We start from the raw sequence: 14,477 nt of genomic DNA, 5'->3' as shown, positions 1-14,477 counted from the left end.
CCTTGATCCACTTAATAAGAGTGTTTACAACACATATTATCCTCCGCCACCAGTCTCCTTCTCTTTAAAAGCACCTCGAGGTTCTCTGGATTAACTGACTGATCACATTGTCTTCTCTCAGATTTGTGTAGAGAAAATGCTCCGTTAAATAACATCGTTATGAATATGAGTTGTAAAATGGACAAAAAATAATAAACTGAGCTATCCTTGCGCAAACATGTCATAGCCTTTTTGAAACCACTTTAAAAATAAGGGCATTCATTTATTCATCAGTTTTTAATAAAATGGGTCAGTGTGTTGTGGGATCACTTATCTACTGCTGCACTCACAAAGGAAGGCCACTGCTCCCAGCATCTGTTTGTGCATGTCATATTAAAAGATGACTTGTTCGAACAAATTGAGCATCTTGTAAATGATCAACCCTTAAAAAAAATGTTTTTGGGTGCTGGACATCCTCTAACTGGCCACTAACAGCGAGTGTATAAAGTACTCAAAAGCCACATTTGAGTAAACATTAAGGTGGCAAATAGTTATTGAATAAAAGTCTTGAAGTAACTGATGATAAATGTTTTTAAATATGAACAGTGATTGTCTGGCAGTGAATGTAATGAAGGATGGAAAGCCAAGTGAAAGTAAATCCTGCATTTATTTACATGTATGTATTCACTGTAAACTATACGCCTTCAAAATGTCGTAGAGTGAAAGTATTCAGTTCCAGATTAGGAAATACTAAAGTAAAGGACGAGTACAAAATGACACATTCAACAAATATGCTCAACTCACCCTAATGAACAAACATACAACTCCAACATTATATCTCTCTCTCTTCTCAAACACTAGCATCCTCTTTTTCAGCAACTACAAATCAGTACATCATTTAGATCCTGACCACTCTGTATGTGGCATTACAGCCTTCCAGTCCTACACAGGAATCAACAGTGTAAAATACACCAAAAAGCAGCTTTCAGTATAAGGCAACAGAACCAGAACATCTCCCCAAATGATTTCAAAATGAGTTAGTCTGTTCTTTAGAATAGCTGTTGTCCTTTCCAAGCTCCAACAACAACACATGTCTTTTGTCCAGTGTAGTAGTGTAGGAGGGTGTGTGGGTTCCCAGGATTTGAGTATCAGCACGAATACCTTACTGTAATCAGCGAGTGTTTCCTTTTTCAGCACACCTCAGTTGAATGATCAGCTCCTCCTGAAGCTCTGCTGAGGCCTTGTAAAGTTCCATTCATTTGAATCTGAAACACTGAAACATGGCTCCCAGGACTGAAGAGCACTGCTGTAGCATCTCTTGAAATATATGTGTTGATGAATTATAAAATTACACTTCAACCCTAATATCTATGACAGCCACTGTTCTCTGTGAAACCAAATCTTTTGGGTTTTGCTACATTCCCAAACAGCTATGTGAGTGTAGCGCTCTCTGTAGTACCAGAGAGACAGTTCACTGTCCACACATTCAGATCATATTTACAAAATGTACCTCTTACTCTTTTATGTTAATTGTGTTGTGTTTATCATCTCTTTGTCATTAAAACTGTGTGTCTTGTTCTGTTGATGTTTTAGTGAACACTGTGTATTGAGCAATCTGAATAAAACCTTTTTAAAAAACCAGAATGGGACGTATTAGTCCCGCTGGTGTGTTGGAGACTTCAGCTGTAAGATAATGGCTGTTAACCCCGACACTGACCCTTCAGAAGTTAGCAATTATTTCTGTTATTTTCACACATAATGTGGTGACCTCAAACAGTGAGGAAGTAAAGCCACTTTCAATTAAAAACAGAAGGACAGACATCACAGTTGCTGGACAGAAAGGCCTGTATAGTTCCAGGCTGAGACATTAAGTATGGAAGAAGACCTATGGTCCTGGTCTGGGAGGCTGTGGCACTGATGTGGCCGACCGCTCCCCATCGATCTGTTGTGCTGATCCCATGGTCACCAAATGTGCAGCATTTTTTAGTCAGGAAACTTGTTTGTTGGTTCACATCTGTGAAGGCGTTCATGTTTTATAGAGCCAGGCAAACAGTGGTAACGGCAACATGTAATGCTTGAGGTGGAGGAAAAGACACACCCAACCCCGGTGACACGATCATAAAATAAAAGCTTGTCGTGTTCAACAAGATATGTATTTATTAAATTATCTGAACGAGAAGGTTATCACTCCTTCCTCAGATGCAATCTCGCTAATGAGGTCAGGTAGCTGTTTTCTTTAGAATATCCAACTCTTCTCCTTCACATCCTCCACTTGTTTGGATCATCAGCACTGTGCGTGACCTCCAAAACCAAAGCTGACCCTGAATTTGTGCTGCATCTCTGAGGAAAATCTATCCCAAGAATAGAAAACGCAGGCATTCACAACAACCAAACCCCTCCAACATTTTTCATCATAGCCGAGCGTGTTCTCATTGTCTGAGGCAGCTCAGGACCGAGGCAGGGTGTCATGCCAAAGCCTGGCTTTTATGAGGGGTTTTATATTCATTTGATGATCCTGCAGGCCTCTGTTTCCTGAGTGGATTATCCGTATATGCTGGTGCTGAGCCCTTTTTATATTCAGCGCCGTGGCAGAGTCAATAAGGTCCATTCTGCATACAATATTCAAGATTATACAAGACAGACAGCATAATTCACACTCAATCAGAATACAAATGACTGCAGACGATGGAACAACACATTCAAAAACAAACAAACAGCTGATTTTCAGTGCTGGGACCGGCTCAGTCGGGACCACCTTGCCGCGCTCACACTGACGTGCACTCTCACAGAATAAACCTGGGTAGAATTCTTCACCTCGGCTTGTTCAGGAGGGCTTGTTTTGTGAAGTCACAGTCTAAAATAATAGGAGTAAGGTGGGCGTGAAGGTTACAGTACGCCTCACTTGTGCTTGCCTTTGCGTACTCGCATGAGCGTCATTAAAATGATGTGCAGAGTATATCAGTCACGTTTATAATTGCACTAATGTGTTATGAACTGCTTCCACCTCCAGCAACCATAAAAGTTGCTCTCCACGGGATGGATCGGGAGATGAGGGAGGAGTACCTGGTGGTCATTCAGGCTAAGGACATGGGAGGTCACATGGGGGGCTTGTCCGGAACCACGACCGTCACCGTCACGCTAACGGACGTCAACGACAATCCGCCAAAGTTCTCCAAAAGTGAGTAACGTCACAACCCCAAACATCCCAAATCAAGTTAGGAGGAGAAACAAATGACTGCTGCGCTGAATGAGTGTTTCTCTGATTGGCCATAATTGGAGAAAATAAATGTTATTTTGTAAATTTCATTAAACGGGCTCCTTGGAAACTAACTTCTCTCACTGCTGTAATGTGTCATGATGATGCAGTAGTGTAATATGCTTCCACAATTTTGATTAATTTGATCAACATTTCTCGCGCTTTCTCTATTTCTCCCCAGGTTTGTACGAGTTTGTAATTCCCGAGGACCTACCGATAGGGAAAATGGGCGGCAAGGTGAAAGCTAATGATCGAGACATCGGCGAGAATTCCAAGTCTACGTACAGCATTGTGGAGGGAGATGAGCAAGGCATGTTCGAGATTTTCACGGACACACAGGCGCAGGAAGGGATTCTTCGCCTGAAAAGGGTAAAACCTAGAAACTAGCTGGAACTCTTTATTCTCTCTCACGGACATCAAACAATACACGGCCATGAGCTGCACTGATTATACTGACTTTACTTACATGCACACTAGTTTTCTACAACTATTCAGAATGTGACAATATTAAACTTGGTCTTTTTCTTAATATAACCAAAATTAGTTTCCAATGCAATAAATGTTGGCAATGTACGTTTCTGCAAACCACACATATGTTGACTCTTTTCTTTATGTTGCAACTTTATAATCTTTTGGTTTCTTTTGAAAGAGAAAAATCACTTGGTAAGGCTTAGGGAAAGATCGTGTTATGGCTTAAAGGAGCACTACGTAGTTTTGGGATTTAAATTTGGGATTTGGGAATTTTTTTATTCAGAAGAAAGAGACATCCATTGACTGATTTGCTCTGCCCAGACCAACTAAATAAACACACTTTCTTAATTTTCACGACTGGTTAAATGGAGTAAAAAAAAATGTTTTACTGTGTTAAAAGATGGCGGACCCTGCCACCCTTCTAGCTTCAGACAGTGTTCTGGGGAAGTTATTTTCCTCTGAGAACAGCTTGTTTATTCAGTTCAATTTCTGAGTTTGTATTATTACCTTATTAGTATTTGAATTGTCAAAATTCTCCAAAACGATAAATTGCCCCTTTAAGATGCCAGTTTTGGTGGCGACAAACACAAAGCTCTCCAGAGGTCCTGTCTAAAACACTCATATTAATCACAAATACTGTGTTTTTGTTGTCACAAACGCAGCTGGAAATTGTCCCGAGATATGATTTAAATATCCGGTGGCGTCGCTCTTACAAATATTGAAACACGATCTTGAACCTTCTCACCAAACTGTAACACATCCATCATCCCCTTCTTCTCCCGCTACTGAAAGTCAGGTCAAAAACATGTGATCTAAACATGTCATGTCACACATGGTATGTACGACATAAACACATTTGAACATATTAGGGATTTGCAGAAATGTAAATTCCCAACATTTTGTTCTGGCACTTGGGCTGCGATCCAGGACCCCAGATTCAGTCCAGGATTTCAGGGCTGAGCCTGGATCTCCACTCATGCAATGACTGTATAAAAATGAAGCTTTTAATTCTTAATGGCGCGGTAACATGAGGCCAGACTGTTCTGCCCTCTCTGTATCACTTTCTACTGAAATTCTGTTCCTTATGAAAAAAGGTTTCATTCAAAAGTATAACATTAAATATTAAGACGCCAGGGTCTGCACTCTGAGAGTCTTGAGGACTAAAGGAGCATTTGGTTTTTTGGTATATATTGCCTAAATCTGTTTTTCTTCCATTTAAAAGTCTATTATTTAAGGCTATTACAGTAAAGTCCTGCACATTCAGCTGAAGCTGTAGCTTAACTCCAGGCATAGTGTTCCATATTGTAAACTGGCCCAGCCCTCATTCTTTTATTCAGTTACAACTTTGGTTGAATGTAGTTTTGCTGATACCAACATTTTGATCACCATTAGAGCAGATGGCCTGAACCTTAAGTTGCCTAGCATCACATGTGAGAGCTGCAGTCTTCTACCACTTCAGTGAAGCAGGTGCTGGTTAATTGCCTTGCTCACGGGAACATTAGCATTAGCTGTTCAGAAAAGAAAAGACGATGGTCATCAAGATGTTTGCCGGTGTATGTTCCTGAGGAATCCCCGTCACCAAACCTCAATCTCTCACCTTGAGGCAAACACATTAGTGTACAATGGTGTGATACAATGTGAAGCAGTTGTTCCCCATCAATAGAATTGTATTTATCAGCTAATGATGAGGCATGCTTTCCTGCTGCAATGTGATACGCTCCTAGTTAAATGTGGCACACATGCAGTATGGATATTAGCTCCCAGATAAAAGCTGCAGGATTGAGCCTGGATAGCGTTGCGTGCCTGCAGACATCCAAGACACCCATTCCCATATTTCTCTCAGTATGGAAGTGTGTGAAATCTTCCCTTTGAGAACCCCAATGCATTTTATTAACACTGTGACCTGCCAGAAATGTTTGGACACGGCCGTATCTCAAGGACATCTGTGGGAAAATAAAAACTGAGATTTGAAAAACATGGTATCAAAGATACCGAAGCATATGCTGTTTATAAATGTATGTATTTGATACTCTAAGTCTGCAAATGCTCTGCTTGGTAGGGACTGCATGCATATATTGAATCATACAGATGACTGATGGATGGGTGTTCTTAAGTCTTGGTTGGCTTAGTGTCTGCGGAGAGAAGCTATATATCACTCAAATATGGAATGCCATTGTGTTGTGAAGTAAAATGGCATTACCCCAAGGACATGTGGTGTGACTTTGTCAAAGTGTGAACAATGAACTGTGTGGGAGGTGGACTGTACAAGAGCTAAGGCAATCTGCCGGGACTACGATTCACTGCCACTAAAGAAAACATCAGTGCTGGAGAACAAACTCTACGCAAAGTCAAAAAATCTCTAAGTGTTGACAAAGCAAATGTCAAATGTGTTAGTCTTTTAGGCAACCTCCACTTCTGTGTCCCGCGGAGAGCCTCACTCTTCCCATGTCTGCTCGGCTTTCTCTCTCCGGCCCTGAGTCGGTTGCCTACATCACTAAAGCGAGACGGATGATAATGTGTTGGGAAAGTAGCAAGGCTTTTGCACCTTTTCTGTTTTTTTGCATCGCTCCAGACAACAGTGTCTAAAGTTGAGACGAGTTGAAAGAAGCACTTGTTATGCTTTAGCTCTTTTGTTCTGGATCCTCCTCACCAGTGTTATCCTCCAGCCAGGGTGACAGGAGAGAAGTTTCAGTGGAAGTCTTTCCCCCAACACAGCCTGTCCCTGTCAACAGCTGTACGGGTCTGTAAAGTGCCATACAACGTGGAGTTCAAATTATGAAAGATCCTTTGCGGCAAGGTTAAAACACATTGATCTAAGTGCGGCTGGAGAGGCACGAACCAGGGGAGAGATTCTTTGCTGTTTGGGTTATAAGCTTTTTATCTGCCAGCCCCCAGGCCTGTCGGGGGATGTCAGTGGGACGTGAGCTTTCACCCCTGCAGCCAACGCTGAACTTTGAAGTCTCTAAATGGTCTGTGTGTACATACTGATTTGATGCTAACGCTTGAGAGGGACTGAAAAATGACACAGCGGGGATGTGTGCTGGGACACAAAGGTGACGGAGTGTTAACACAGGAGAAACAAGAATGCCTTTTTCTTGCTGAGCTTGAGTCTGATGTCCCCCATTTATGAATGTAGCCCGATCCAGTTAAGCCACGTTGTTACATGTTACCGGGAACATGTAAGAATGTAAATTGGCTGTGCAACCTTGACTCCAAAACGTCTGGCGAATAAGCTCTACTGTTTTCCTTCTGCACTCATGAAGCTCTCAATAATTAACAGTAGCTGTACAACAGCAGCGCCATGCATGCTAATAAAAATCAAAGTGGCTCTCCCTGGATTACTCTGTCAAAGCACTGTGTGCGTTTATTGAATTAATTATTTGAACAGGTCAGACTATGACTTGGTTTCTGATTCCAGTCGCTTGTTTAGATGCTGTTTTTGATTTTTTCAATCGATTTCAATACTCAGTACTTGACCAAATAATTAATTAAGCTTATGTAGGTTAATCAGAGAAGCCGTTTCCCCCTGTGGTCAAACTTCACACATGTGATTCGGTTTGGTTTAATTAAACATGCCAGAAACAGCGAGAAACAGTCAGGAAACAGGAAACAGACATAACAAGGTGTTTCCACATGCCGTCAAGTATAAATGATAGCGGAATAAATAAGGGAGAAGCGAAGCAATGTGAGCCGATTCTCCCAGATACATTTAATAGTTAGTGCTCTATGTGCTCTTTTAGGCTACACAGGTAAAAGTGAAATGCAGCTCATAAAAATGCTAGAACCCTCAAAGCCAACCAACTGACATTACTTTATTAACAATTCTGAAATTAGTAAGTATCACTCCCAACTCACAGGGAACTGGCATCCGACGTTTTAGCATCTTTAGTATACGTTTTGTACGCCCACAGCCTTTCATACAGCAGCTAAAGAGAGGGATGTTTTTCTCAAGAGTGGGTGGAGAACAAAATAAAGCTACATGGAGTAAATGTTGGTCTCAGGGCCCTCGGCCACCAGCCAGATTTCCTAGCAGTTGCTGAGCATCCATGGCCTTAGTTTTTGCGGGGTGTTGTTGGCAACAATGAATTGGTGATGGAGCCCATCTATGAGAGAAATGACTTTAATTGGCTGTTGGGTGAAGCAAATCAGTGCATGGTTAGAGAAACAGGAGAAGAAGTAGAAAGCCCCTTGAGCATATCACTTTACTCTCCATGATCTCACCCGTTTAGCGCAGTTTCTCCGTATTTTAAACCTCTGTCTCTTTGTCAGTGCCAACTTTTATCAGACATATTCAGTAGAGGTGGCTATTTTAACTGTTGTTGATCGTTTTTTTTTTTATGATGAATACAGAATACTGGCTGCTGGTATGCAGACTCATGTCATCTCAAGTGGGCATAAAACACAAGTGCTAGTTTGCCTTTCGCTGTGGTCTTTGTGGTGTGTTCAAGCACAGCGTTTTGGTCAGAACACAGGCGATGTGAGGCAGAGTCGCTGCTTGTTCTCTGATGTTGGTTCAGTGAGTCTAAGGCAGCTACTCTCCTCTGGGGGTCTCAACAAAACTCCTAATTGATGCTAATGTTGCTCTGTGTCTCCTTTCACATTCACTGTAACAGTAATAGTGTTGCAGTTTTTGGTACAGCTTATTCTGCTGTTTTCTGAGATGACCCGGCTTTGAGTAATGTTGATCATATTGATCATTCCAACTGCCAATGGATTGGCTACAATTACGATATCGAGATGTAAGTCTAGCCACCAGGTTAGAAATACAATGTGTGTGAAAATACAATTTGAAATTACATTTAAATTGAAGTGCCAGTTGTCTTGAAATAATCTGGACATGAACCAGTTAGGTATATATGAATATGGATATAAATATTCATATATTTACCCTGTTTGCACTTCCATATGATAATTTTGACTGGAGTCACACTCCCATGCTCTTTCCCTCCACTGCTATCTGGATTCAAGTGTTCTTTCTCGAGGTCCAGCCACACGATGTACTGTCAGCCCAGACAGCAGGATCAGAGAGAGAGTGAAAAAGGGAGGACGGGGGTGGAGGTTTAGTGTCAGGAGTGAGGAGCAGGGGGAGGAGGAGAGGCAGAGGAAAGGGTTAGTAATGAAAGTCTTCCAAATAGCTTCTCCATGGAGGAGTGGGGCTTGGAGAGGCTTCAGGGGCTTCGGTCTGTCGACTGGCGACCTGACGCCAGGAGTGTAGGAGTAGGGAAGTCGAAGCCCTTGGTTGCCTCCCACGTCTGTCTGGGGGTCCAGCCTCAGCTGGCTCCCCTCCACCCACCTGCCCCCTCTGCCCCAGAGCTCTCAGCACCAGCCCTGTCCGACCTCAGGGACGATTCCTCTCGCTCTCTCCCTCTTTCGCTAACTGAATACATTTCTCGTTCTGTTCACATCCCTCGTCTTACTCCTCCTCTCTCCCCAAGCCAGCTCCTATCCCCTCAAGCGGCAAGGCCCAGTTTTGATTTCCCTATAAATCCTGGTTATGGAGCGTGGAAGTGACTTGATCCCATTATTATAGTAGTATGAGAACGACCAGAGGTGATTCAGATTGAAATTGTGACAGTCTGGGATGTCCTCGGAGATGCCAGCGGAGTAAAATTGTGACTCTCCTCTTGCTTTTAAATATTAATGACGAGCCATCTGTAAGGCAAATACTGTACAGCAATTTAAAACAGCGATTAAACAGATATGTCAGTCACACAGCGACATATCCTCAACAAAATGTTTTATTTCTCTTTGGAAAATGACACCTTTTGTTGATGGTCTTGAACGAGCACCTGCTCTCATTTATTTCATGTGATCCGGTTATGATAGCAGTGTGAAAGCTCTATTAATCTGCTGTCACTGAGAGTATTAGTGTGGAGATTTGTGTTATTTCATGCCCGTAAATGGTGGAAAATATGTTCAGGTTGTGCAACACTGGAAATTACAATTACATTGATTTAAATCATAACGATGATCAGACAGATTGTGTGTGCAGTAACAAACAGATAGCAGAGGCATTATCACAGTCACTGACACACTCCCACTCTTAAGATTAAAGCCCCCTGTGTCTGTGTAATGTTTGTGATTACAGCTTCTTTAAATGCTTTTGATGGCATGATTCTTTTTAGTAGAAAAGAATAGGAAACGATTCACAATAAAGGGATGCTCACTCGGTTTACATCCACTGGCTGGATCCATGGAGTGATGGCTGGAGGAGCGGCGCGCTCTGATGTCTACCACCGTGTCTTTGTTGGATACTACCACTGGGGGCGCAAAGCCAGACATTTTAGAAGCATACACACAGGTTGTTTAATTAGGAATTGTTGCCCAAATCCCTCATTACTCAATACAGAGTGGTCATGATGTTAAAAGTAAGAAAAAGTGTTCTGATTTAAATAGTTGTGGAAGACTCAGATATGTACGCAACAAGAGTAGCAATGGGCCGACCACAGACATTTTGATTTGCAAGAAAGAGTCTTTTGTTCCAAAGAACAGAAGCATGTTCAGCCGCATATTCCTAAAGTATCAAAAGTAAATGCACTCATTATGCAGAATTGCTATTTTTAGATTGTTGTATTGATTTTAATGCTGTAGCTGGCGGAGGCGGAGGTGACTTGAAAAAGGAAAAAAAAGGATCTAGGTAGCGAAAGCTGAGATCTCTATTTGTAGTCCAAATTATGGGTCAGGCTCAAAAAACAATGATTTTCACATTCCCCATAATAGCACTTCTTACAGCCTCCCCGCCATGCGAACATCCACATTGTTTGTAGCGCAGACATCAACTCTCAGACTCTGCGTTCTCCAAACCAACTCAAGGTAACCCCCATGAAATGATCAAGGGTTTCTGAGTACATACTGCTTCTTGTGATCTGACCCTCAGACGTACGGCAGCGAGGCTGCCAAGCATCTTTCATGGTCCAATTTGTAAGGAAGTTTGAGTCTCATGACCAACCATGAATTGGGTGACTGAAACTCAAAATCAACTTGATTTGATATTGGAACTTTAAAGATTGTATTTAGTCAAACATGTTGATGTTTCTGAAAATACACGTTCACATGGATCCAAAATACTACAGGCAAAGATTAATTTACACAATGATGATATTATACCCATAATTCCATGTAATGATTTGATCAAGCTAGACTGAAACACTGTGCAGCACCCGACGATGACTTATTGAGCTCATATGACCTGTTAGCTGTACTGCTAGCCCAAGTGTGTCTTTGGAGGAACTTAGGAATCTGACACTGACATACCCTCCATCTTAGAAGCAACCGGAAAAATTGCAGAGGGTAAGGCTAACTTGCCTAACGTTAGCCATGCCACAACTGCTGCTGACTTTTTTATACATGGAACTAACGGCTGTGCTCATGTTAGTATAGGCCGAGTTTAATATGTACCAGAATTTCATACAGCAGCAATAGTAGGATATCCCTGCTCCGTCCCTCTATTGGCTAAGGTGTCCTAAGGTTGCCAGATATAAATTGTGAATCCTAAGTGCATTAATACAAAAAAAAGCTAAAATACCACAAATTTGTACTTAAATGCAGCACTTGATTAAATATATTTCCACCACTCAAAGTTTTATGTGGACAGTTAAGAAAGCAGGATAACAGCAGTCCTTGACCCCTTCTCTCTCTGTCTCCTTACAGCCTTTAGACTACGAGAGCAAGAGAGCCTTCACTTTGAAGGTTGAAGCCACCAACGTCCGCTCCGAGCCCAGCAGCGGCGGGCCCTTCAAGGACTCTGCTACAGTTAAGGTTGTGGTTGACGATTCCGACGAACCTCCTATTTTCTCCAAACCGATGTACTTATTGGAAGTGAATGAGAATGCCCCCATCAACACCGTCATCGGGTCGGTCACCGCCAGAGATCCAGACTCTTCTTCCAGCATCGTCAGGTAAGAGAGTGGATGCAGTTGAAGCAACTGAATAAAAACGGAATCTTCTCTAATTAAGCATGTGCTTTTGACTGACCAGCGAAATCAAGTAATAAAACTTGAAATAAGAAAAAGCTCTTAGATGTAGCTTAAAGAAGTGATGCAGAGAATAGGTTAACAAATGAGCCTTTTCAGGCTATAATGAGATGTTTTAATATAAAGGTTGACACTGAGGAATGCAATTAAATCTCGTCGAGCGCGTGACCTTTGGAGACTCCAGTAGTGCCATCGACACTGAGGGAGCGATTCACTGATTGCTCTAATTTCCGCAGATGTACAAAAAGAAAGCAGATTATGAGTTGGAGGCAGCACAACTTTCTCGTCCAATGTGTGACCAGTCCTGCAGTGTTCTCCTCTTGTGTGACTTATTCTTGGAAATACCACAAGGGCACCTTGAGGATAGGTTATACAGGCAATTTCTCTCCCTCCATCTTGGCATTTCATTAATTCTCCTGTGACTTGCTGACCGCATTCCCGGGACAACACTCAACAGGTTGTGTGTAATTGCATGGCGAGCAGAGAGCAGAGGCTGGGTTTCATAGATTGGTTGAGGCTACAGCCCCTAGCCCCCACCCTCTCTTTTCCTGGTGGCATCTTCATGTTTAGTGATGAGATAGCAAGGAAGAATTGCGCCCTGAGGTTGCGTGATGTCCCTCCCCTGGTAAAAAGAGGTATATTTCATGTCTAATGGCATCTCCTGCTTCTCTTTGTCCCCATTTCGTGTTATGTTGAGCAAGTCTGTGTGTTCGAGGGACACAGAGAGACAAAGTTAGACGCACCAGCTTAGTGTATCATTAAATTTAGCATTTTCTTCTGAATTATGTGAAGTATTAAGTGAATTGCCCTTGTCTCCTTTCTTGTTATGTGCTTCAGTGCATCAAAAGCTGACTTAATATCAAAGGAATGTGCACTCAAGTAATGGCAGGACCCTGCTGAGAGTTTTAGAGCTGTGGAACTGTCCAAAATGTAACTTTCTGTCTTGGCATCCTGTAAATGTTTTCAGCATGTTGCAATGCAAGCAAGCGAGTCACATGCTGCCATTTGTGTACACCAGGTCATTTGTCATTTTGCAGTCTGTTTCTTTCTTTCCTTTTCCTTTTTGTTCTGAGGTCATTATCTAACAATAACACTGTTCATTACACTTTTAATCACCAATTTAATAATTTTATGGAGAAGTTGTTTTTTTTTTTTTCAGAATGGATTGTTGCTCAAGGCCTTTTGTGTGACTGTCAGGCCAAAACAAAGTCCACTGCAGTCAAACTTTGAATTAAAAACCCTCAAAAGAAAGAAGAAGAAGAAGAAGAAGACATAAAAAGTGGCTGATAGAACGTGGCATTAAATAAGTGCTGAAAGATTAAACACACACATCTGTACGTAGTAAAAACAAATTGCTTTACCGCAACATGTGATTTTCTTTGGAGTCCAAACAAACATTTGCTATCCCCCCGCAAATCTTCAAGATGCACATGATCTATCACCGTGTCAAATGTTGCCGGGGATCAGATGAAACAAACTATCAGCTTTTTATGATGCATCACCTTCAGCAAATACTATTTGATTTAACTTCCAGCACAGGTTTGTATAAGCCTGTGACTCTGAGCTTCGGCCTGATAAAATGATCACGGTGTGGAATTTATCCTTCCAGATGTGCTGGCTGACAGAAGGCTGTAGCCACAGCGATGCCTCTTACACGATTAAAATTATGTTTTAAATGATAGAAAATCTGGATAGAAGCCTAAACAGGCTGTAAACTAAATAGCTGCACTGTGTTTGTTTACATGGCTGCAGTTAACAACTCTTTTTATCATTGATTAATCGTCTTTTAATTACTTTATAGATGAAGCAGTTAATTATTTAATCTTTAAAACACCACAAAACTGTGCTGGTCACAATATCTGAGTCCACCATGGCATCTTCTAATGTCTTGTTTTTTAAAAACCGACCAATCAAAGTCACAAGATATTCAGTTTCCAATGATATATTAACTGCTTGATTTGGTGACTTGTGTATTTGGGTTTTTTCCTGCACACAAGACAAATATAAAACAGAAAATCAGTAAATCCTCACACTGAAGAAGCTGGGACCAAAATAAAAAAAAAAAATGTTTGTTGAGTTTTAGATTGAAGAATGACTTCAATCATTTATTTAAATAACTGCCAGTTTCTGGCCAACTACTTGGGCTGACTAATTATTGCAGCTATAGATGCATAGTCCCAGTAAACAGCTCATGGTAAGCCCAGACTCCAGGATAAAATGCTTGCAGTTAACATTTCTGAAAACCATGGGTGTGTCCATATTACGTTCACATTACATGTTCATGATCTAACTTCAGTATCGGCAGGTGGAGTCGATAGTGGTGTAGTTAGAAGCACGAGGCTGCCGAACCAGTGACCACTGTTTGGGACTGTGTTTCAACATTTGCAAGCGTGGATATACACCACTGGATATATTTAGGAGGGCCTCTGGATGATTTCTTTCTTTTCTTAACCCAACCAAGGGGTTTCTTTGCCTAAACTAAACCTAACCAGATCATAAACACAGCACACCACAGTCATGGAATGAAATGGAAACTGAAAACACACACAGTTACAACAAAAACAGATGTAATGTTACAGCATATCCCTGGTTTGCAAACATGTACTTTGTTAACATTTATTGTTTGTATTTGGTTTGTATTTCATCACAGTACAACACATGTTGAGCATTGCTTTTATTTATTAATTTGTTGTGTTTTCATTTTCTTTTGTTTTTTACCATAAACCTTGTTGAATATACTAAAGTAGGTATTGACCGTGAGCCCTTTTCACCACTCCAGTTCAAGTTTCCAATACCCT

At 41.5% G+C, this 14,477-nt stretch overlaps 1 protein-coding gene across 3 annotated transcripts in view; it reads left to right on the top strand.

Moving 5' to 3' along the window:
• The window catches only part of cdh8 (cadherin 8), a 102,727-nt gene that overhangs the window by 70,290 nt on the left and 17,960 nt on the right, over nt 1–14,477 (top strand). For all 3 annotated transcript variants that reach the window (XM_030415073.1, XM_030415071.1, XM_030415072.1), the window contains exons 5-7: nt 2,990–3,157; nt 3,417–3,604; nt 11,357–11,604. In XM_030415073.1, the coding sequence (XP_030270933.1) occupies nt 2,990–3,157; nt 3,417–3,604; nt 11,357–11,604 (604 nt within the window). The remainder of the gene's footprint in view (nt 1–2,989; nt 3,158–3,416; nt 3,605–11,356; nt 11,605–14,477) is intronic.

The sequence above is a fragment of the Sparus aurata genome, chromosome 4 (genome assembly GCF_900880675.1).
Source record: "Sparus aurata chromosome 4, fSpaAur1.1, whole genome shotgun sequence".
Taxonomy (NCBI): Eukaryota; Metazoa; Chordata; class Actinopteri; order Spariformes; family Sparidae; genus Sparus; species Sparus aurata.
The sequence above is the reverse complement of the archived record's forward strand: the minus strand, read 5'-3'. Positions and strand labels throughout refer to the sequence as shown.